The sequence below is a fragment of the Orbilia oligospora genome (genome assembly GCF_000225545.1).
Source record: "Orbilia oligospora ATCC 24927 unplaced genomic scaffold scaffold00054, whole genome shotgun sequence".
NCBI classification, from domain to species: domain Eukaryota; kingdom Fungi; phylum Ascomycota; class Orbiliomycetes; order Orbiliales; family Orbiliaceae; genus Orbilia; species Orbilia oligospora.
In genome coordinates, this window is record NW_011645611.1 from 418234 (window position 1) to 442760 (window position 24527).

The 24527-nt window shown below is 44.9% G+C and overlaps 8 protein-coding genes across 8 annotated transcripts; 3 read left to right on the forward strand and 5 right to left on the reverse strand.

The window, feature by feature from the left end:
* Positions 1-5245: 5245 nt before the first annotated feature.
* Positions 5246-5728, forward strand: AOL_s00054g151 (uncharacterized protein; the record flags this gene model as incomplete). Its single annotated transcript, XM_011121467.1, has 2 exons — positions 5246-5366; positions 5469-5728. 2 exons carry the CDS (start codon positions 5246-5248, stop codon positions 5726-5728), a joined length of 381 nt encoding a protein of 126 aa, XP_011119769.1.
* A 154-nt stretch (positions 5729-5882) lies between these two features.
* AOL_s00054g152 (uncharacterized protein) lies at positions 5883-7809 on the reverse strand (the record flags this gene model as incomplete). The annotated part of the gene is made up of 3 exons (XM_011121468.1): positions 5883-6114; positions 6168-6551; positions 6620-7809. The coding sequence occupies 3 exons, from the start codon at positions 7807-7809 to the stop codon at positions 5883-5885; spliced, it is 1806 nt and encodes a 601-aa protein (XP_011119770.1).
* Positions 7810-9502: 1693 nt separating this feature from the next.
* AOL_s00054g153 (uncharacterized protein) lies at positions 9503-10159 on the reverse strand (the record flags this gene model as incomplete). Its single annotated transcript, XM_011121469.1, has 2 exons — positions 9503-9683; positions 9756-10159. The coding sequence occupies 2 exons, from the start codon at positions 10157-10159 to the stop codon at positions 9503-9505; spliced, it is 585 nt and encodes a 194-aa protein (XP_011119771.1).
* A 2245-nt stretch (positions 10160-12404) lies between these two features.
* Positions 12405-13492, forward strand: AOL_s00054g154 (uncharacterized protein; the record flags this gene model as incomplete). Its single annotated transcript, XM_011121470.1, has 2 exons — positions 12405-13311; positions 13386-13492. 2 exons carry the CDS (start codon positions 12405-12407, stop codon positions 13490-13492), a joined length of 1014 nt encoding a protein of 337 aa, XP_011119772.1.
* A 532-nt stretch (positions 13493-14024) lies between these two features.
* On the forward strand, positions 14025-15347 carry AOL_s00054g155 (uncharacterized protein; the record flags this gene model as incomplete). The annotated part of the gene is made up of 3 exons (XM_011121471.1): positions 14025-14273; positions 14371-14655; positions 14868-15347. The coding sequence occupies 3 exons, from the start codon at positions 14025-14027 to the stop codon at positions 15345-15347; spliced, it is 1014 nt and encodes a 337-aa protein (XP_011119773.1).
* Positions 15348-15561: 214 nt separating this feature from the next.
* On the reverse strand, positions 15562-17198 carry AOL_s00054g156 (uncharacterized protein; the record flags this gene model as incomplete). The annotated part of the gene is made up of 6 exons (XM_011121472.1): positions 15562-15625; positions 15684-16024; positions 16083-16572; positions 16639-16868; positions 16963-17091; positions 17160-17198. The coding sequence occupies 6 exons, from the start codon at positions 17196-17198 to the stop codon at positions 15562-15564; spliced, it is 1293 nt and encodes a 430-aa protein (XP_011119774.1).
* A 990-nt stretch (positions 17199-18188) lies between these two features.
* Positions 18189-19577, reverse strand: AOL_s00054g157 (uncharacterized protein; the record flags this gene model as incomplete). The annotated part of the gene is made up of 1 exon (XM_011121473.1): positions 18189-19577. The coding sequence occupies one exon, from the start codon at positions 19575-19577 to the stop codon at positions 18189-18191; it is 1389 nt and encodes a 462-aa protein (XP_011119775.1).
* Positions 19578-19921: 344 nt separating this feature from the next.
* Positions 19922-23542, reverse strand: AOL_s00054g158 (uncharacterized protein; the record flags this gene model as incomplete). Its single annotated transcript, XM_011121474.1, has 1 exon — positions 19922-23542. One exon carries the CDS (start codon positions 23540-23542, stop codon positions 19922-19924), a length of 3621 nt encoding a protein of 1206 aa, XP_011119776.1.
* Positions 23543-24527: the final 985 nt, after the last annotated feature.

The window sequence follows — 24527 nt, forward strand, 5'->3', positions numbered from 1 at the left end:
CAAAATTTAAAACCAAAGAAGATCAAAGGCTGAAAGAGTACCGGTACATCCCCCGAGCTGAGGCCGAGTGGATTACTATCCTTCAGAGGACACCGGTTCCGTAGGTAAACTATTTCTGTCCTCGTAAGGCCCGGTCATACCACAGCCCGTAGGGCCACGAAGATCAGTCGGGGACAGTTCCAACAATGTCACGCTTCAATCTTGTGTTTCTCTGAAGCTAACGGTTCCGATCTCTACAACGTCAAGAGAAATTTTTTCGATCGGATACCTATCAAGTTAGTGAAAATTCGAAGTATTCCATTTGGCACCGGACCTCGGTCTACCCAGATTGGCGGGTCGGAATGGCCCAACGTTACTTTCGACGGTAGGGTCGGAAACCTCTCTGAGGTTTTCCCGTTGTTATCAAACAATCCTGTGGGTCGGGGAACAACATCCGGTCCTATTCAGGTTAGAAGTCTCCCGGTCCCAGTTCAGGGCTTGGCTTAACAAGTTCCCCTGATTCTTAAGAGGATTTTTTACGATTTTCCTTTCTTACGAAGCCTGTGGTGAAGGCAGAACACTCATTCGCTGCTCAAATTTACTAGAATTGGGCTAAATTTCCTGATAGGTTCAGAGAAGTGACGATGATTTCCAATTGCGAAGGATTTTGAGGGCTTCCATCAGGCTATCATCAACTGGATGCCGTTAAAAGTCAATCCGAACCCGCGAGAGCGTGTCATTCCGTGGTCAATCATCTTTCTGGATCACGTCCTAAATTCACTAAAGAAATCCATCCAGTCGGATCAGTCGACAAACGGGTGAGTGAAAGGATTTATCCCGCCCGTGACGGGAAACGTTTAGATAGTATTGCGTAGATTGGTATACTCCCAATACCGACTCGGGATGCAATGCCAAGGGCACCGGGAGAGGTTGGATTTTTCAAGTTTAAAATTGCTGTGCGTGGCAAGCAAGATTTGATGCCTTTTTTTTTTCTCATCGAATTTCGCTGTTGGCCGACCATATTGATTGATTGATATTGATTGATCGATTGAGTGTGAGAGAGAGCTCACCATCGAGTTGAGTGATTTTGGCCATGCTGGAGGCCAGTTTATGGTCCCGAACATCTGGATACGCCTTGCAATTGCTGCATGAGCTCACCCGTAATCTCCTGGTTCGAAGCAAAGAAATTTTTTCTTGTCGATGTGCAAGATAGGGAAAAATATTTCTTGTCCTCCCATTGTTCAAGCCGCCCTACATGCTCGCTTCGCTTTGTGGACAATAGCCTATGAAGTTTGCGTCTAATGCAGGTGTATGGCAAGGAGTGTGCAGATATTTTCGACACGACGAGGGTGCTGGGCCCCCACTCGCTTTTCATGGTCTCCCGTGTTATTATCTCGAGAAAAAGGTCAGACCTAATTATAGCTAATCTTATAGTAAGTTATCAACTAGAAACCCTCAGAAACACTTTCTTACACTATTAATTGCGGGGTCAGCATCTGTTGCCTATGACCTGTAGCTGTGTAGGCCCCCTCAAATCCATATTACCTATATCTCCTCTAGAAACAGGTAGTAATAATTACATATTACTATCGATGCAAGCCCGAATATTTGTATCTTGTGATACGTCCGAGCCCATACTCAGTCAGTCAGATGTATCGCAAATCATAGCCTCTTTCCCCCATATGTTTCCGATGATGCAGCTGGAGCTCGCCTACGAAAGCGACACATTTGTCTAAGCGATGAGATGGAAGGGTCCAACCTTGCAGAGAAGTCTATGCAACTTCTCTATCATCGATAGCGTCCCCACTGGTATGCATGACGAAAAAAAACTGGAACCCCGAGTTCCATACAATTGGTGTTAGTGCGTCGGATAATGCCCCACGCGCACGGCCCCAAGCCGATAGCATTTCGTGTCTTTCCTTTCAAAATGGCTAGACACCAAAAAAAAAAAAGATTTTGGGGGGAATGTGGGCTCCTCACGCTTCATGCCGTCGTCGCGTCAATGCCCGTTTCCGCCTGTTTGATGATATCACGACGGGTTTAGCCTTTTTCCTCTATCGATAATCATAATAAACTCAGCCGGGTAAGCGGCTGAGGTCAAACTGATCTTGCCGTTATCAATAAAGAATAATATGAAACTAATACCTACCGTAGACAATCCTCAAAATTAAAAGTTCTTAAGGGCTTGTTAGAGAAACGGATTAGATGTGCCTGATAAATTTGAATGTTGTCATTGTAAATCTGCGAAGCTGAAGTTGAAAGGCTTCATGAATTCAAAGGGAGAGCGCCCCCCGTTCCGACGCCCAGATATCCGAAACCCGAGCCGTCCGTTTGTGTGCAATGATGACGGAGAGACCTGCCAGATGCCAATGCTTCCTATTGGTCAGGTTTTCCTTGAAGTTGGAAATAATTGAGGGCGTTCTTCGAGAAACAATCTTTGAGAGAGAGAGAGAGAGAGAAAAGAGAGAGAAAGAGAGAGAGAAACGCCACATTCGACGAATCCGCATAGAATTGAGATTTCATCTACGTAGTGTTAATTTAGGAGATTCGTCCCAAGTGGTTGAAAGATCCTCGATCGTTTATAACACCATCTCACCATTCGTCGATATTTGAGACTTGGGCTGAAAGGGACTGCATGATGCATGGCGGCCAACATTCTTAACTCCTTGTGTGCCGTCTTTTGTTGCATGTTGGATGTACTCGGCATCAGGCGAATTTAATGTTATATCGAGATCGAGATATATTCCCGATGTGGCAAAGTGACCCTGCAGATCTCATGGAGGACGAACATAATTGATTGCGCTCGAGCCAGCCACGAGCCACCCCGACTGCGATGAGAGGAGATCGAGAAGCCATGCTTTTAACCACAGCGCAGTGGGTGATTCCGAATTTTACGAACGCTGACGAATCATAGTTATGTTAATTTTTGTATTTTTTGTTTTATTTTTGTTTTAAAAAAAAATTCCAGCCTTGAATTGCAGTTGGATCGTTGTTCATCAAAAATTGAGAGGGTGTGCATGTATATGTATATGTACCGGGACCGGTTGCGGCTGAATGAATGATGTCTCATCGATCCCGTCTTTCTTGTACTACCAGATCTTAGGCCAATTATTTCCAACGCTAGGAGGTTCAACTGTCGAAATAGCCTTAGCCTAAGACAAAGGACCAAAAGGGCACTTGGTTTGCGAGATAACCTACTGTCGACCACGGCAGGAGCATGCGAATATTCCAGCTCGCCCAAATCAATTGAATGCAATAAGCATGCACTCCCTCTGTAATCCAAAGTTCCCACATCTGTGAACCCGCCCATTAATATTAACCAAATACAGCTTTAAACTTAACTAAGTTAACGATTTATACGACTAGCCTATGAAATCTTTGAGCATATCTATATCCTTTTGGGTAAGATCAAATTAAAACAAATACATGTTTAGAATCTACGCATATACGAATACACGCATAGATATATACATATATATGACTTTGCAAATTTACACCAATCTAGCATGATCATATATATAGTCAAACGACGAAATGTTACAAACGGACCCTAAAATCTACGACAGTTGCCCGCAATAAACGTAATAGAAAGCTGTGGGGGCACTTAACCTACTTTGCCGACATGCCCTCTATGCTAACGTAAATGTAAATGTTCACACTAGACTTACGAAACCTTTAATTAAACACTAAGATAGGGGCTTGATCCCTCGTAAGTACGGTGAAAACATCTTTGGCGTGCATGTGATCTACTGCGTACTAGCTGAATACGTATATACGTATATACGTATACACCAAGACTCAGTTATCTTACATCAAGTAGCACCGAGCTGCATTCAACCGCTAACGCTGCATACACCCGCGGCATATATCTCTGACGTCTCATTCTATTTTAGATATATCGATGAGAGTGTATACGTGACTTAATTCCGGAGTATTAATCAATTAAACCACATTGCAATTAGAGTTGGTCGAGTTTAAAGATATATCTACAATAGACCTACTACACCATATATGCATATGCTATCAGACAATTATATTATATAACGCATTTGTCTCGACATCTCGTGTGTTACCCCCACTCTCGACTCTGCATCACACAAAATAGGAAAAACTTAAAATTTAAAAGATATACTACACCAACAAAACCTTTCTATTCTGGATAGTTACGATCGTAATCGAAGAAATGTTATAACCCGAAAATTCTGCAGAACGTTTCCTAATCGGAGATATATATAAAAAATTTTGATTCCAGCCTCCTGCTTTTAGGTTTTCGTCATACGGAATACGTCAGGGACCTCTCAAATATTTGCAGATCCAAGTTGGACCAAAATCTAATTAATGGTCGACCCCGCATCTACGGACATAGTGAACTGATCATGTTGCAATGGTTGAACTCGATCGAAATGTCTAAGAATGAAAAACATCAGACCGACCTCAATTGACTGATCATCACTAGTACTAGTTCCTCTACATAAAAACAAGATGTCTAGATCATCGTATTCAAGAACGATCGTGACCTCAGAGTACTGAGTGGATATCTCACATTTAATCCTAACTAGTAAACAATATTTACAGAAACTCTGACAAGCTAGCTCGGGGCCAATTGATTAAATCCACAAAAAGCCTGGAATGAAGAGTAGTCGAAGAACATGGAATGTGGTACAGCTTCCGTGATCTGAGTGGTACTGTAGGTCGTACATGTATACAAAATGGGACGGCCCGCGGGATTTATCAATAGAGGGGTTCAATAGTTGCTCCATTTGGCGAAATCACCAAACCAAGGACAAGAATAGTTTAGATTTCCCGTTCTGATAGGGCCTAGCGAGCATTCTTCGGGTTTCACTGCGCCTGCGCATTCTTCGTGATCGCGATTGGTGTTGCATATGCAGGCTCGCATAGCTAGTCGGACTTGCAATCGGAGTCTCGTTTCCGAATACTTTGTGTCTTGTGTACTATCGTACAATTCCCTTCCTGCGTAGATATCGATAGATCTTGAAAGGTGCGGGGTAATTTCTCAAGCCCTGAACAAAGTCTTGCTCAGCTAGCTATTGCAAGCTATTTCAGCTCAGCTCTTATGCTTCGATTAGTGCTCTAGTTATCCGATTGAAAGTTTATATAAACCCGGTCATTTCCCTCGATATATTCTCATAAAATCATCAGCAATCTGACCAGTTCAAACCTCATTATCATCTGCTACCAAAGATTTTCAAATCCTGAACCTTTACTCAATATACCTTCTATTTATAACCTTTTATTCACTGTCATGATGTCTTCACATATGACGGTCGATGAAGTCCCAGTGGTCGCGGAGGGACACGAACCCGGCTCCCGTTGGATTATGACGGACAGCGAGCGCGATAGCGTTGCCAAGATTCTCGATATTGACGGTAAGAAGCTCTTAGATTCTCTGAAATAATGTCATATTGTCTGCATATAATTTCGGTATCATTCTCTTTCGGAACTAACGTCACAACCCTAAATTCTTACAGAAGCCGATGCCGCCAAAATGACAGCCCACAATATGACTAGGGAAAGGATGACCTGCACGTCCTGCGGAAAGCGCAGTGGCGTCGATGACTTGGTCCACTCCGCGCATGCGATTGGAATTCATAGCAAGGAATTTATGGTTGATGTCTTGTTCAATGGTCCACACGGCCAAAACCCTGCTCATGCTTTTGATTGCTCAAAATGTGGAACTACTTTTGAGGGTGTTGCAGCTTGGCTTGCCTGGCCTCCATGGCCAAATTAAACAGCTATGGTTTTTAAAACCAGGTTCTAGTTAGATGGAAGACACGTGAAATTAAAGAATGGGATTGATTTTATGTTACTGAATAGTCTAGTTGCTAGGTTACTGAATAACAAGAAGGAAATGCAACTTCGGGAATACTGTTCTGTGTATTCCTTTATTCAGCCTCCAATTGTTCTCTCAACTGTTTGATTTGCTTTTTGATTGCTTCTGGAAATTTCGCGGCCCACTCGTCGCCTCCGTCCTTATTGTTTCTACGCCCAGCCAGGATTAAAAGAGTGCTTACGAAAGCTTCCTTCATGTAAGCAAATGAGAAATCCTTCATCAAACCAGCAAGCTCCTTGACTAGATCGTCCGTGAAATCAATTGGAGTGTCCCCAAGCTTGTGGCTGTGAAAATTGTTAGTAATGCCACGTAACAAGAGGGGCGAAATATTTCTTACCGCCAGTACTCAACGTATTTAACCCTCTCATCATCAGAAGGATTATCAAATAGGTATTTCCTATCGAATCTGCTCGGGCGTTTGATGATACCAGGGTCCAATCTATCGAGATGATTAGTTGTTCCGATAACAAGGATACCATTGTTATCTTCCAACCCATCAAGCTCGTTCAAGAAAAAACTACGGTTTGAGTCGTCGATGATGCTATCTAAGTCTTCCCAGATGAGGAAGCATGGTGACTGTTCACGGGCTTTCTCAAAAATGGATCGGATAGAGAATTCGGGTGGTCCCCATCCAGCGAGTGTCTTCACATAGAGAGATGGAATAGGGAGAGGAGGGATCGATTCCGTGGGAGTGTAAAGCGCCTTCATGATGGCTTTGAGACTATAGACGTTTAGTTTGTTAGAATTTGGTCGCACATATGTATACCGAAGGGCTGGGTGATCTCTTACGTGATTGTTTTCCCATTTCCTGGAGGACCATAAAATACGACTCCTCTCTTCCAGGGAATTCTTAGTCCTCGGTACGTTTCTTCAGCAGCATAGAAACCAAGGACATCATTCAAAACGTCTTCTTTCAAATCCTCGGGGAGAATGATATCTGCCCAATTTGCCTTCATTATTGACTTATATAGTGCCCCATCGAGTTGCCAGAAGCCCTGGTCGAATACCCAGATCTGCTCCTTAGGTGTGGAGGTCCATGTACCGCACTCTAGAACAAATTGTTCTACGATGTCATCCCCTTTAGTACCCAAATCGTGCACAACGTAACCTCGTTGGTAAATATTAAAACCCTTCGACCATGTTGCAAAGTATATCGTCCATTTGATTTTCTTATATGTGATGACTCCAGCCTCGTATTGTGGTTTTTGGCCCATTCTACCACTTACTTCCCCAGATGCCGCGCGTTTGGGTGGTGGCGCAAAGAAGTAATTCGAGATACCTGTCCCGTCGACTACGGATGTAAGCATCTGAAGTTCAGCATGACCAGTGAAGCAAAACCCGTAGACATCGAGATTTTCAGTGTCGAGTGGGATTAAGCGCCCCCCGGGATGTGCTTGCCGTATGGAAGCAATTATTTGAGTATTGAGGTCATCGAACTTTGCATCTCCATGGGAAATGATAGATGACACAACGCTACCTGGGTGTTTTGGCTTATGAGAGGAGCTAGAAGTAGCATCAAACGCGGCTTTAGAATACGACAATATCCCCGGTTCTGAATGGCCAACTTTCTGAGATCCGCCATTTGCATTTGACCGGGGCTGGGTGGAAGGGATTGCAGATAACGTTTCTAAAGTCTTGCTATCAGAGGCGAGAATGGTGTTGTTTGTTGCATTCTTTGTGTTGCTGACACCCGCCTCCAGGCTGGCGAGGTTAGCAGCGAGCTTCTGGGCTCGAATGCTGCCAGAAGACCCGATTGCCTCGATTGTTGTGAGAAAAGACGGTAAATGGAATCCTCCATCTTGAGGCCTCTTACGTTCAGCTACAGCTTCCTCATGGGACTGGAGAATTTCTGAAGTGGTTAAAATAGAAGCTGGAGACCTCGCGGATTCTTGATGGGTTGCTGCCATATTTGGGTTCGTATTTCTCTCGATTGTGCTATTAGAAACTACCGAAGGAATGGGGAAATAGTTCTTCGTCATTTTTTAAAATTTCCGAAAAGCAGGTTATTCGAGATTCAGAAGAACCTGGCGCTATTTATTGATTTTGTAAAGATACCCGAGGCAAATGAAAGTTGGCAGTGACTTGGTGCGTAGATGCCCCAGGTTTTTAATGCAATCCGAATGACGGGGCGATTTCGCGTCGGTACTTTCTGGTCAGATTGTCTGTTGATTCAGGACCTCATACCACTTACCAAAATTTGGCAATCTGGTTACAAGGCCAGGAATTTAGACTTAAGCAATCAGTCATCAAGTTAGGTAACAACCCCTGTTAACTTTGATGCTGGCCTCTTCGTATCATCGTCGATGCGATGCACCTGCAGCAAGAAGGTTACATGTATCGGCGCGCGCCCAGTCCGTTGTGGTTTTTGATGACGCAGCTGCTCGGTTGCGGCGTGCAGGTACCGTTATACCGGCCTCCGTGCCCGAATTAAATCAAAGTGTAGAATTCAGTGGACCTCGAATTAATATTATAATACTCGAGTACTCTCGAGCTCTCCCAAACGGACGCGTGGCTTTTGAGGGGCACGGTGGGCTCTTTTTATTATATTATATCATAAATTGCGGGAAAAATGCCCCATATACCATATACCATCGACCTATACGTTCTCAGTGCTTGCCTAGGCCTTAAAGCTAAAGTAGCGTAACTGTTGAATTAGCTTGACATTCATCGGAATTTTGGCTATATCCTTGGCGTGGCTGGCTGCACAGGAGGTCGTGTCGTAAGTGCATGACCCCGAGCTTTGAAACTCGTCAGCTTGTCAGCTCGTATTATGATGGGTTAGCGAAGGTGGTGTTACCATTGAAGGCGATCGTCTTCTGTGCAGTATACGTACTTACATACCTATAGCTCAATTGATTGCCCCGAGCGCATATTGTGGCAAGTATAGTCATGAATTCATGAAGCAGTTCCGAGGGAAGGAGAGCCGTTACTTGTATTATGTATGCATGTTATTTAGGCAGGTCAAACCACAGATGCCGGATGATCATTTGGAATCGACAAACAAAGGGCCCAATTCAAACTATTTCATAAGCCTGGCCTTGGCTGGGATACTGATACTGGTAGATATGTATTAATATATTCAAAGATAAATTAACAAATAATATTGGGGGGGGCATTTAAATGAACATGCTTCAAGGTCAATAATATAGTATCAATTATCAATGCAACGAATATAATTGTAAATGTTATAATTATAAACCCAGCGTACGTACTCGTAGCCAAAATCGTGATCCAGACTAGTCTTAGAGTCGAAAAGACATGCGAGAGAAACCACAAAAACAACACGAAGGGAAATAGCCCCGTTGGTCTGTCAGTGATAGTCTGCTTCCTTTTGGAAACCCTCTTTTCAGCAATAATTATGAGGAGTATAGTTTAGTTATGCTGCATTTTCCGGCAGTTCAGCAGGTCAGGAACTTATTCGGGCTAGTATCTGTTTTATTGTTTAGGCCACTGCCATTTCGACTATCCACAGTACCCCTCTGTCCATACTAGAACTTCTAGGTTTGGACGAGTACTCCCTTTTGAGAAGCGGCTCCATAAATTAAATATTACAGGTCATTCACATTCTGTATTGGCAATAACCAATTAAATCCAACAGTCAATATCAGCTAGATATTCAATTTAACCTTTGCGCAACAATCCTTCCTTTGGTGCAATGCCGCTAATATGTGACTAGACTGCTGGGGCTTCGGCTGGAGCCTCGGCTCTGACGTCGTCCGGATTGCTTCTCTTGCGCCCATACCACCGTTTCTGTTCATGGGCCTGCGAGCTTGGTACAACTTCGGCAGCGCGGCGGCGGTGAAGGCGTTCTGCCAGGTGAAACGACAGGATCGCAGTACACAGAAATAAGAGACTACGAATAAATGTTAGTACGGTAATCTAATCTGTAGGGGTGAAAGAAAGATCAGGGCCCTAGGGTAGGTACATTTGAATGATAATTCCCGCCGCAGCCAGCCTAACTGTGCCGCAACTGGTGGATCCAACGGTTTGAATAACTACAACAAACCTATTGGAGCTGCATTTCGCGCTGAAGCCGCTAAAGACTACCGCTGAAGCGATATACCCCGCGAACAAAACCACGTCGAAAATCCCCATGACGGATTGTGTGCCTGCTGAGTGAAATATATACGTAAGAGCAGCCAAGGCTGAAATAAAAGTAGCAGCGACTGAGAAGCCGAGCGTTACATCGATTCTGTAGAGATTGTAATAGCGAGCATCGGCTAGTCGATCGTGAAGCCACGCGCACACGCCGACGAGAGATGCACCGAATGCAAATTCAAAGAAGCGTAGGATTCCTAGGACAAATTTTTCGTCTCCTGTATCAGACATTTTGCCCGTGAAGATTCGAGTTATGGGGATTTTATTATAATCTTGAAAAATGTTATATGGGGAAGCTGATACTATAGTTCCGGGAATAAGAATAGGATCTGAGATATTTAGCGACTATCTAACCTGACTGAAGAGGAGGCCAAGGGCAGCTTTTCGGCTTTATATATACCATCAATCCAGTATTAAACGGGGCTAGAATTACGAAGGGAAGAAGCAGGAATACAGCTGCTACGTTTAAGGCTACGGCCCTCATGAATCGCGAAGAGGCATATAGGTCCAGCACAAAGCTCTGGAAACGGCTGAGTGCACGATCATATGAGACAAAGGTTGAACCGCTTTGAATCCCGAGCTAACAAAATATTTTATCTAGTAAGCATTACATAAATCTATTAGAACATACATTTGCACGCTGATATCTTCTTAGAGATATTCTTCTGTCTGGTCCCACAAACCTAGATTCCTTAAACTAGCCCAACGGGCCGACAAATTGCAAGTATTCCAATCCGCCATATAGAGGTTGTGTATACATGTACAATATTGCATATATTGCCGTTTAGTTCCTCCCACCACTAGATGAGTTAATGCAGAAGGCTAGCTAAAAGCGGCACCAAGGTTGTCCCTAAGCTAGTGTCCATGAACGAGTTCGACCTTTAGTCTCTTTCAGCAAATGGGATATCGACGTATATTTCTAACGATAAATGTATAGAACTGCGAATTCTGGCTGCGCGCGGCTGACAATCTACGTTTATATACAATCAACCCATACGACCCGTGTTGTTTGCAACAAAGCATGTCGTCATTCGATTCGCATCCAGATAAGTACGTACTAGTACCTTTGTCTCTGGAATAGATTCAAACTAGTATGATCCAACTAGGGTATAGAAAGAAAAAAAAAACGGATTGGTAGGTTGTTTCATCCTGATAAGTTTCACGTGGGACGCCCACTTTGCATTGCATTGCATTGCATTGCAAACTTCTACCGCAGAATTTGTTTGTTCTGAACGACTTGAGTAGAACATGTAGGGAGAAAGATACTTATTTTTTTGAACGAACTGAAACCCATTTTATTCCTGTTTTTTTCTTCGCATAAGTATTTTTACAGTCGCGGAAACCGTATTTTTTACGAGGGGTCTCGAGACTCAGGTATCCTGTCTGCGGATTCCCCCCAAGCTAACATCTTTGTTATATACCTCAAAGGCCATGCCGACTTTCACCCACTCAGTCAACGCAAAATCGTTTTTATCAAGCACACAATCTGAATATGTACACAAGACCACTCGAATAATTGGATTTTGGCCAATTAGGTCTTCGAGCATTTGCACATGGTTTAGTTTGAGCAGTCAAGAGTCAATTGGATATCGTGTCCAGACGTCTAGACTAGCCGACAGCCCTTTGCAAGTTTTGGTAGCGACCTATCGCCTCGTGAGACAGCCGAACAGGATCTAATATAAACTAGGCCATCGTATATACTAGCCACTGGCAAAAATTGCTTGCGGTCCTCCCTACGGATCTGTCATTTATACTATGTCACGGAGGGCACTCTAGGACCTGAACTAGGTCTTTCTCGCTTGAAAACGATCCTTACTCTCTTCGAGTTTTCCGAATGCACTTGCCAATGACTTCTCTAAAATTGCTAATCATGGGATTTTCTCGTATGTCTAGCTGTACATATAGTCAGCTTGAAGCCTCACCTTCCGTCCTTTAATATTTTAATTCTGGGCGCTTCCTCGAAATTCATTGCATATTTTCGTCTTGAAGTTGACATTTGTATATCTATACAATAGATACTAGTATATTTTTCAGAGACAAATCTTCATCAATCCATGATATATATTTTTTTATGAGTAATGACAGACCCCTCTGCAAAATGACTACTCTCTTCGTGATTTCTGCGGACGAGACCAGCATATATAGCTTGGACTTTTCGTTGCATTGAAACCAGAACCCAATTCCTTCTTGGATCGGAGTGAGGCATGCGCCGCGGATAGATAACGTTATTTCCAGCAATGGCTGTACACATGTTTCTTTGCGTTGTTACCCGCCGCCTGCAGCTTGGGAGGAGCTAAGAAGTGAATATCCGGTACCCCGTGGAGTCCGGAGTTGCATCTTGTATGACCTATAAGAGCTACAATATCGCAATATCGATACTTTGGTCGACTCTCGCTATGCTGGTTTTTTAGGCTGGTGGCCAATTTATCTCTGGACAATTTGATAGTCACATCAGAATTCATCACCAAAGGTCAACATGGGGGCGTTGATCAGCGCCAATCTCCAGCCTTTCTTTACACTGTTCACGACCCGGCCGGTGGCATTCACCTATCGATGGCGATATTTCGCATTCACTCCCGGCTTTTGGTTGATTAATAGCATGAAATATCTTCCATGGATATTCTCATCAGCATATCGGAGTTATTACATTCCGTCGACACATGGGGGTCCCGACATCCGCGTCATAGTCTTTGAGCCAGTGTATGGTTCTTCTTCACCAGCGAAGTCAAAACCTCGTCCTCTTCATTTCACCGTCCACGGGGGCGCGTTTATGCCGGGCATCGCAGAGCAAAACGCAGAACTCGCAGATAGAGTATGCAAAAGTACTGGCGCAGTAACCGTATCGGTTCAGTATCGAGGAGCCCCGAGATTCGTATATCCGGCTGCTCACGACGACGTTGACGATGCTTTGGCATATTTTTTGTCACCTAAAGCTGTTGAGCAGTTTAATCTGGATTTGAATAATGTGACTGTCTCTGGACTTTCGGCTGGTGTTAATCTTTCTTTATCGGCATCGATGAACCATACTGGTGGTATTAAAGCGGCGGTGTCATTTTGCGGTCTTGTCGATGTTAGAATAGGCCCATGGGAGAAGCCAAAGCCGCCTGGGTTCCCGACTTCGAATCCGATAGCATTTCTGGAGCCTGTATTTGACTCATACGCTGGACCACTGAGGCCGAAGCATGTGGACGATCCACGATTGAATGTAATCTTGGCACCAACCGATAAATTGCCTCAAGATATACTATTTATTATCCCAGAAGTGGATATCCTACTACATGAGGAGACGAAGATGGTTGAAAGACTGAAGAAGGAGACGCAAGGAAGCGATCGAAGGATTGAAGCTGCATTTTATGAAGGCGAAATGCATGGGTTTCCGGAACGTAAGTGAATCTCTAAACACAGCTGCAGGCCGGTTTTTTTTAGTTCACAGAAATGATTCTAAGATTAATATTAGTACCTGGAATTGTATCCGACCCGGTGAAATGCGAAGATGCCTGGCAGAGGATGATAGGCTTTTTGAGAGATTCCAACGAGAAGGGAGGATGGAAATGGACAACTTAGATCTTCTCCTAGAATAGATATTACCCCTATCTATAAAGTTACATTCACGAACTCATTACGATAGTATACTGCATGTTAACCTCCTATTGACTAGTATACAGTAGTGTATTTTAAATTGTCAGTTGTGCAATGTCGCGCACAATGCCGATTGTGCATGCCAACGCAAGATTTTGTGAAAAATACCACAAACCGCTCCATCGAAAGTCGCACGAGAACAATTGCTCCCCTTCCTTGAGCTGTGTATGACAAGGAGGACTTTTGTAATTCAAATCCGGACAATCGTCCGTTTTCAGGAAATTACCAAGTTGTAAGCCAATGCGATCTGTCCTCCGAGATTCCCACAAAAGGCTCCGAGACTAGTCAACGCTAACATTTCTAGATCTCCTTTAGATTCGGTCGACATTTCGAACCTTTGTCGCGGCTGTTCCCCATGCCTGGTCTGGTCATGTTAGTTTTATACTAGCTAACGCTCAGGAATCTCATTCCACCAAGCTCTACGACAAATATTCCCGCTCTGGGGACAACGGCCAAAATGCCGGCCGAGTATCTAAGGCTTCAACCTGGTGATCATGGAGAAGTGAATTCTGGAGACGAGCATTATATACCTGTTTCGGAGACCTTCCTGAAGCGAATATCTAGGTCGTATTTTTCAACTACAACGGGATCGCGAAAGTCCTGCGCCATTTGGAGCGCAATCACCATCGTTGGCATTCTTACTCTCATCATTGGAACCGCAGTGTATAATGGTTTTGGATATACGGACCTTAATTTTCAAATAGAGGTATTTCCAATCCTACGTCGTCGCTAGACGCTTCAGCCGCGATATAATTGAGGTAGTGGCCCGAAAGTGCCTTGAATTAACCTTGAATCTCGACTAGGGAGACAAGGGGGAAAACCTATCCGCGGAAACCGTTGCCCTTTCTACGCCTACAACATCAAAAGACGACGGCGCCGACCGTCCTCTAATCCTGTACGCCTACCACGAGAGTCCCAATGCCCGTCAAAATGCAATTTTCTTCATACACCACGGCCTACACTCAGCCGCAGATTTCATATTCATCCTAAACGGCCACACAAATCTCACATTACTAATACCTTCCGCCCCTAACATTCGAATAATCCAACGGACAAATACCTGTTATGACCTCGGGGCCTATGGCGAAGTACTAACTTCTAATAACAGTGAATTGATAAACAAATATAATAAGTTCATCTTGCTGAATGGGAGTATCCGTGGTCCCTTTTTACCTACTTGGAGTAGGGAATGCTGGAGTGATGCGTACCTAGCTAAGGTTACTGATAGAAATAAGGTATCATATCTGCCTACATCCTTCTCTAGTTTGGAGCTTGCGATCCTAATACGATTAAATCATAGCTCGTCGGCATGACCTTCAACTGTGAACCAATATATGGTGTTCGTCATCTACAATCCATGATATTTGCCACGGACCGTATCGGAATCAACACCCTTCTATCAGTAATGAGTACCTGTTTTCCGAACTGGCTTTCCGCAGTATACGGTGAATCCAATAGTACTCGTGCAATCATCAACGCAGGTTATACAGTCTCAGCGATGATGACTTCTTTTGCAAGTCAAGAAAACTATGCAGATGAATGTAAACATGGAGATATACTGTTGGAAGGTGCTTATTTTGGCGATAATTTACATCCTTATGAAACTATTTTCCAGAAGGCGAATCGAGATTTTGGGAAGGATGTGCTTAGTAGGTTGACGGAGTGGACGGATCTAGCGGGCTATTCAAGCTATGAAGTCTGCGGGAAGAAAAAAGAGGAGTTGAAGCCGCTGGGTGGATGGGGTAGGTGGGAAGAAGCTAGGAGGACGGGATACTCATGAAATCATAAGGCATTAGACTCGATAAGGAACCTAAAGATTCCCTTGAAACTGGAGATAGATATGGTGATCATTAAGTCGATGGCAATATATTCGATAGTTACACCGGAGATAATGGAAGGGTGTATCAAACACGCTTATACAAGAACCCAACCGCAAAATCCCAACCTTAAATGGGGCTGTCGTAATAACCAGGTCCCCCTAAGTCCTCTACATGCTATGTTTGAGTCGGCTCGGGTAACCTGACTTCGTACTCGCCTGTCTGTGTGATATAACGTACCCTGTACCAAAAAGTTAATATCTACAAACACGCCGATCATCAAGAGTGTGGGATCTTACCAGGGTAAACTTGGGTATTGCAACTTTGGCTCGATGATTTTCAAGTATCTGACTTGAATACCGCTGACTGTAAAGTAAGGGATCTCGAATTTGACGCTAATAGGCCTCTTCTTCCTCTCTGGTTCTTGTTCCTTAACGCTGGGCAGACCCAGTTCCGCTCTCATCAAAAATTCCTTGCCTCCTCCGAATTGTTTGATTTTCCAAACTATAGCACACTTTTCAGGGGCGTAATGGACTGAGCCTGTATTGGTTCGGAAACGAGGGGTGTCGGCATCTTCAGGAACGGGAACAATAATTTCGACGTTATTGGCTGTAGACCGGCGTTTGAATTGTGCTTTCGCCTGAATTGATGTGGTTAAAGCCAAGCTTAGAATAAATCCTATGGAAAGACTGAATTACCTTAAGCATATATTCAATCCTGGTATTCGAGTGGTTCTCCACAACACACTCGACCCAAATCAAAGGTTTAACTGCCGTATTCAACCGATAGCTCATAAGTTCAAACTCTCCATCCGGAGGAATGAAACTAATCGTTCTATCGTTTTCAAATCTAGACAGCCTGACACACTGATGAAACTTGACATCTTCCATCTCAATCTGTTTTCCTCTGCTGGTTCTTCCCGTACTTTCAAACATAACTTTGTCGTTTAATCCTAATCGTAGTTCCGGCATACCGGAGAGATAACATTTCATCTTGATGGCACCTAGGATTTCGGATCGGAGAACGTTGCCGTTGGAGTTCACGAGTAGGTTCACGGATTCGATAACATCTAGGAAGACTTCGTTCTTGCGGTATCTGATACCTTCGGAACGCCAGGATACGGCATTTGTGAGAGCGATTGGGGGTCTGGCTTGAACCTCGAGTTTGTGGGATTCTTGGGTAATGTATCTACATCGGATTCGGTTAGTATATAAACATCTATTCTAGATATGAGAAGGAATGAAGAAATCATACTCCTGTAAAATCTTTGTCTCTGTCGTTTGGGGGTATCCAAAGTCCATCATCTCGTCCAACAACTCATATATGATGACAAAGTTGTCACGTATACTCTCTTCTTCGAGTTCCTTGAAATACTCGGTAAAGACGGCCACAACTTTATGCAGGAATAGTAGTATTTCGGTAGCATTGCTGTTACGTTTGGTAAGGGCGAGGAGATATAGGTTGTTATGCCTGATATAGAGGTACTGATATCGACAAAGACCAGGGTTTCGTTAGTTAACGTGGCCTGCTAAACGAGATATATAAGACATATGACAGCCACAAAAAGAGCTTTCGCACATTGATTCCTTCGTGAGAGAAGCATGGAGGGACGGCAGAGCTTTCTTCTTCAGCCTCAAGGAGAAGAACCGGGAACTTTTCGACGGCGGACATGGGAATGTCGCCTCGGTAGTTTCGCGCAAGGAGGGTCTGGGAGAACGAATAGTTAGCATACCACGACGTCCTGTATCCACCAATTCGGCTGGGAGAGGACAAACCTTGCCCTTCAGGTCGAGAAAGAAGATTGCCGATGCCATAGCTGGATGTTATAAACCGTGGTCCCTGCAAGGCTCGCGGTAGTGAAGTCGTCGTGGCGTGGGGAGAGCGAGAGGTGGTGCACTGGCAAGGGAGCTCGTAATGGAAGGTAGCTTTGGTGTAGCTGCGGTTGTGTCCATTTTGAGCCGCATTTCTTGGCATCGCAGCAATTTAAAACCAACCCAAATTTTCTTCGCTTCTTATTCTTTTTCTTCTTCTCTTCTCTTCTCACCAAGCGTCATTATTAGACAGTGCGAATCAGTCGACTCTTTTATTAGAACTTCCGTTGCTGCTTACGCGATTACTCGACGCTGAGAAGAAACATGTAACTTCGGGTCGCTTTCATCTGGTTTTCTATCAGGTTTAGATCTGTGGGTTTACGATTGGGGCTCCATAAGAACTTGTCTGGGCTTTTACCTCGGTGCCCGGAGAAGTGTCAGAGGAATCCGACATTCTTTTACTTTTTGCGATGGCTTTGGATATCATGGGTCAATGGTATTGCCTGGATGAGTGGCCGCTGGCTCACAGGTGCTCTTTAGGTGGGATGATGGACGCGTAGGCGGGATCGGGATACACTCGAGGATATCGATACCGACTCCGACAGCATATTTAAGACCTCGACTACTTTCGGCGTGACAAGCTACTATGCCGTATTGAATCTGCCATCCGGGATGCTCTTTCGTTATTCTTTGGGCCTTTTATATACAATAGAATGAAATGTAGCATCCCGACGGCGGGCACTGAGTATATTTGGATCTGGATGGATAAACACAACAATAGGCTGTAATCAAAGATGCTTACGAGAACTATAAGAGAGAAGAAGCCTCGAGCTCAAAAGATTGATTTTGCAAGTGCTTGGCTGGTGTGCACATAGTATTATGATGTCCAGACAATCAAACCCTCAAGGCTTATCCCGTAAACTGAAGTATGCTTCTTTGTAGACATTCGTTCGAAGGTTTGTTTGGTTCTGGGTGACTATCTTGAAGATACCCTTATACGCTTCCTAAGAACCCGGCTGGAGGTGTCCCAACCTTCAACAGCCATCTCCAGTATATACCCTTCTCTTGTCTCGCAGCCTCCCATACTTTCTCGTCTGCCATCAACGGAGATTCCGCAATGCCTGTTGGAAAATACCTGTTCTCACCCAGCAGCCATGGAGTCGTTTCTTCCTCGAAGTGGTCAACATTCGCGAAATCTGTAGATCCATGGATTCTGTACCTTCCCTTCCTTTCAACAACTTGATCTAGGACCCACAGGATTCTCAACGAGTCCTCAATCTCGGGCTCATGTTGTCCCCAACCTGACTTAATCAAGCCTCCTTTCCCTTTCTTCCAAGCCTCCATTCCTCTAACAAAACCGACGACACCAGAGTTGCTTCCCTCCTCCATGGGTCCAGATTTCTTGTCTAAACCACGCAGCGATTTCATCATTTCAACATCCTCCTCTCGTGCCACAGGTCCTCTCCCTCCCCTGGAAAATTCAGGCTCCAACCATTCAGTATTCCCATGATCCCACGGCATGACAGCTGCTCTCAGATGCACAGGTTCAACCCGAACGTAACAAAAGTTGGCCAGAAAGTCCACCATAGTCGCACATCGCTTCCTGACCGCCATTTCTAGCAATTTGTTGCCCCACCATTTCCCTTCGTCGCCAGCAATAAGATCAACCCAGAAGGACGGCATCCTGATGGCTAACGCTGAAATCAACTTGATTTTCTCCAGTGTGAATGGCGGGTGAAGAAGTCGGGTTTTGGGAAATGCAATGGTCCGCAGGTCAAATTTTCCAAGTATCATTCTGTAGTCAAGGACAGGAACATAAACTCCGACTTTCTCGACCTCCCTCTGGCCAGAATCTACATCGTCTTCGGTGCTTTCCATAAAAGTATACTCCAGATGCCCCATGTTCTGACTTTCTTCTACCTTCTCTAATCGATACCCCTGAGACGTGGTCGGCACATGTGCCTCGAATTCCGCCTTGAAACATTTGTTCCACAGAGTAGTTTCCAAATTCTCGAGAAATTGAAGATTGAAGAACCGTCGAGTGAGAATATTCGATATCACTATCTTGTAATCCCGCTTCGAAAGTGCATCATCGAGCACAGCAGAAGATGCAAAAGTCTGTATCAGATATGGAGAGGAAAGTATCGATAGAAAAAAATGGTTCGTAAATGGAAGTTCCGGATTGTACGAGAACAAGAATATTCGTTGAAGTAGTTCCACAGGAAGACGCTCGAATAGAGTGGTCCTAAAAGTTGCGGTAGGCGTAAGATCGAGGGATTGTGATCGAGACGACATCACAGTTGAAGATGGTTTTTTAGAGACGACAGCCAGCCTCGGACGACGAGTATGCTTAGAACGTTTACCCAGTTCAAGGAAACCCATTGCTACGGTGGTCGAGGGTATAATAAGTGCAGGGATGAGTAGTGCAAGACGGAAGGAAGGGGAAGGGGGTAGTTCGAGGTCCCCATTGCGGATTCGGTCCTACGATGCGATGTGCATGATGAGAACTAGCCGGAGCAAGTGCAAGCGTCGGGAAAAGTTGAGGTTGGTTTAGCTGCCGCTCAAAGCGGATGTTGGATTTTAAAAGCAACGCAGATTGTAACTAGATACAAACCGGAAAACCAGTGCTAAAAATGCAAGAAACAATTCAATGTATCGCAAAACATGAAAGGGTTGTATACTATCGATTGTATGGACATTTCGTGAATTCGTAATTCGTTAAGACCTCATTTCGGTTCGTAATATAGTGGGTTGCTCTGCATTGTGTAATAGTCCATTCCACCCGAAGTTTTTGCCAACACCCTCATCGTGAGAAGGGCCTTCTGCGGCAGTACTGGAGTCGATGTTAACCGATAGAAATGTTCATTGGCAAAGTTTTCCACGCTTGTGTCAGTTTTCGGCAAGTCTTTAGTAAACACTTCATATACCTTCGTAACTCGTGCTCGAATTACCTCCCAGAGAAGTGAAGGAGAAACGATTTCGGAGAGTGCATCGGCCACGGGACACAGATTTGTGAAAATAACTGAATGTGTAAACTTGCAGTGGATGTCCTCGTCATCTGCTGACATGGTCCTTGACTCTGGGCATGGGATCTTAGTTATATCTTCACCGCTCTCCTTTAGTTTGTCAAGATTTACCCGAAGGCCAGCGAAGTCGCGGAGGAGAAGCCGCACTGGGTTTCGAGAAGCGTCGAGGACAAGCAGGGTGTTTTGTAGATGCGCCTCGAGTGCGATACCATGTCTCCACAGAAGTGGAAGCGCTGCAGATAGAAGCAAATCGGCATATTTGTCAATAAACTTGCGGGTGGTCAATTCATGATTATCACTCTGAGCTAGACTATTAACAACTTCTACGACAAGAGGCTTGCCACTCATCGGAGACTTCGTAATTAAACCAGCACACCCGATAATGATTTCGCCAGGTTTAATATAGTCTGCCACATCATCCCTCAAGAGCATTGACAATCCCCGTTGGCGCGAAGCCGTACAGTTCGCTTCAGGCGAAAAAGCGACACTTGCTCGCTCTGCAATACAAGATATTCTCGGTTCGCTCGAAAGAAGGCGAGTGAGTAATGCTGAGACGTAAGGCCCGTTTCGAACACTCTCATGTGAGATCGTGCGGCAAGTAGATGTGATTTGAACATCTATCGCTGTTTTGAAAGATAGTCGTTTGCCTTGAATCCCGGGTGCAGTAGACACGAGGGTTCGTGTAGACGATGTTGCCCGGCAAGCGATTGTTACCTCGGGAATGGGTACTATGATGCCGAAATTAATCTCGCTTTTGTAAATCCGTGGGAGTACCGTTTCGAATTGGAAAGGATGTACGAGTACTAATTCGAACTCATCGGGCTTCTTTCCGCGGCGGGACAAGGCTGCGGAGGCGGCATCATTGATAAATGGATAATTTCTTCGCAAGACATCTGAGAAACTTGGTTCTGACAGAACTAACTGATCACGTCGTACTGCCACAATCTTTCCTGAGACTATGGCCCCTGAATCCGGAGCAAATGCGAGTGAGTCTGCTGGCGAGAATCGAAGTCTGGTTCTCCGGCAGGGGTGGGTCGGATGACCTTCCGCATCGAAATCGTCGAGCTCTAGGGTAATATCGCTGGGGGAATATAAGTCAAGAAGAACTGAAAGAAAGTCTCGGTTGGTGGCGCCAGCGCGTTCACTAAACTGTTGCCCACGTAGGTTCACAAGAACCCTGGAGAGTGCGAGATTTGTTGCTGAGTCTTCTAGCTCAAGTCTCAACTGCTCCCATTCTGCTTTAACACCCTGGATAGTTTCCACGCTATCTTGAATCCCTTCACGTGCCAATGAGGCTTGATAATCCTCCTCTATTGACCGACGGGCTCCGGTGAGTTGCTGTTGCCATAGTAGGCATAGTTCGGGCTCGTTTTCGGATAGATATTGAAACATCTTCTGTTCCGCAGGGTTCCAGAAGGTTGACGGGCTAGGAGGACTGATTGGGGATGCCCGGAGTGGGTTTGGACCATCTACGTAGCGTTGATCGGTGACAGCACCAGCAAGACGCATGGAAAGTAAACATTTCCGACGCCATGGATTCTCAAGTAAGGCTCTAACATCCTCCAGGGCCTCCTTCGTCCCCAAATATAACCCTGTTCGCCGAACTACGGCGCGCACAACCCCCCAGAGTTCTTCTTCAAGAGCTCTGTTCTCTTTCGCTAAAGTAGAAATCACTTCAGCGAGATTGTTGCCAAAAAGTGGATAGAATAATTTGGCCCGAAGGATGTCAGTGCCTTCGACCTCTGAAGATGATGTAATCACAAGCCCAGTAGCAGCGTCCAGCTCAATCGAGAGTCCATGTTTCGCAAGGCGAGAAGGTAGAATACGGGCACCACCGAAGTCTCTGACGTGCATACGGCTCGGCCAGCCTTTTCGGAGTATGATTACCGTATTCTGGGGGTGCGGTTCCAGAGAAATTCCGTAACGCGATAAGAATATAAGGCATGGTGGTATGCATACCTCAGTCATTGCACGTAGCCATGCAGAAGCGGTAGTTCCCAACTCTGTGACTAAGTCAAGAAGAATAGAATTTCCGGTAAGAGGAGAGCGAGCGAATAGTGATGCGACTGGCAAAGCAACCTCATCTTCGGCCATATCATTCTCAATATCGTCCCGTAGGATTGCTGCTAAACTTCGCTTGCTTTCTTTAAAAGCGACAGCAGCTAGAGCACGCTCAGGGATAAAAAGCTCACGGCCTCTGGAATCTGTTCGTTGAAGGTCGGTATCGCCCGCGATAATCCGAGCTAGTAAACGTGACATTCGAGGAGCGTTTCGAGCCGATGCAGATGAAATACCTCGAATGGCACCCGTTAATTGGACCTCAAGGGCAGTTTTTATGTGCAGTCCTTTATTTTCTCGACCCTTGACGGCAAAGGTTCTGTATGACATCAATGGATGCGCAGGCAGAGAACTTTGCAAAGGAATGATGGTCTTGCGAACCAGAGCCTCGGCATGCAACTTTGGAATCGCATTGTCGAGTTGATGCGGATGAACAGGTACCACCACAAAGTCCTCTGGACGCCTCCCCATCTGGATAAGTTCCATTCGTAAACATTCAACAGTATCCTGGTAACAGCTGTTGAGAGCTCGATTAAAGGCATCGATTCCAGTACCCTGTATTGGGTTTATCCTCGAACATCTCGAAATTTCGTTACAGGTTCCGTCTTCAGCTTCAACGGAATCTTTTGCGACAGCAATGAATCTGAGACCAAACTTGGAACCGAATTCTGGTCCATACCGAGCAGCATCAGCAGATGACATTCCGGTTCGAACTTTCCCGGCTGGTGTGAGCGGGTGGCCATCGACCACGAGTTGTTCAAAGCCCGCCAACGCATGTTTCCCATAACCGGTCTCAGTTAGGGCGGTGACGAGGGATGAAAACGGGGTTTGGGGGTCAAATTTGTGAAGGGAAGAAGAGCGCAGATTTTCTGAACGGGATTGTTCGGCTTCGAGTGCTTGGATTAAACTATTTAAACTATTTTCAATTTCGTTCCGTGCGAGTGTCCAGCTAGTGTCGTTGCGCACTATACCGGCTCTTTCGAGTTCGTCTAGGAACTCAAGAGGGTCGCAGATTTGCTTAATCTCTGCGGGGTTTCCGGAATGCGCATATATTGGATGTGAAACTGTCACTCTTCCGCACAAACTTGTTTGTATCGATAAAGCTATGCCGGCTTTTGCGAATTGCGATAGATCCACAAGTTTTTCTGAGATTAACGCCCGTACGAGTCGTTCCAAAATAGAGTATTTCGCAGAGAGTGTTGGGACCCGCTTGCCAGCTTCTTCTTCTTCTTCTTCGCCTACAGGGTTACAAACCGGAGCCATTTTGACAGATAATTATCGGTCACTGAGTTTGAATTAGTTTCACCTCTTGGCTAGGTTTTTATTCAGTATACATACCTTGATTTTTGATTTGAACCGAAACCTTTCAAGGCGTTAAGCTTGAGAATCCACATTCGCAGGCTTGGAAAGACGAATGTCGACACAAGTTAAATATTCCAAGCCCTTGGAAGCTGAAATCGCTCATATGCAAATACATAACATCGGAGAATATAATTTTTTCGTACCGAGGGGCAGAAGGAACGAGGGGCATAACTGCGACTCCCCACCGCTAACTTCCCACGACTTAAAATCTTCGTTGTGATCGCCCCCACTTATCTAACCAAATAGCCAAACTCAGTATGGCCAATTATATGCACCAGGAGGCCCACGTCCGGTTTAGCGTTGTTATAGCTGCTTAGCTTAGAGTGGGCCGATTCATAGCGAGAAGTCGCGGTCTAGTGACGGTCCGCCCGGAGCTAAGCTCATAAGCTTGAACTCTAATGGGGTGGCCCTTGCAACTTATAAATATTCCAATAATAGCTGAAGTTTTTCTGTCAGGCATCTAGTCTGGGGACGCTCACCTCTGCCTTGATCGTATCTGATCAGCTTGCAAAGTGCTTGTTTTTGTGTTGGAGTGTTATCATCTTTATGGGTATCCATGCTGTGCAACGTTGTGCTACCAATGCAGTATATCTTGTCTGATCTTTTGATCTTTTGATCAAGTTCGACGTCGACGAAGCATTGTTAACTTACAGCGTCGACCGAATCGAACACAAGCATACCGTATACCGGGTACACCCTGCATACATGCTCGAATCATATATTATACTTGATTATAAGGGCATGCTAAAGTCCCTCGTTTTTGAAAAAAATTTCGGCTTATCGACGACAGCGGTTTTGACATGGCCGTGGAAACAGCTCCGTACGGATCCGTTTTAACCCTGAGAAATGTTTAATCTTCAATTTAGATATCGATACATCAAACCTT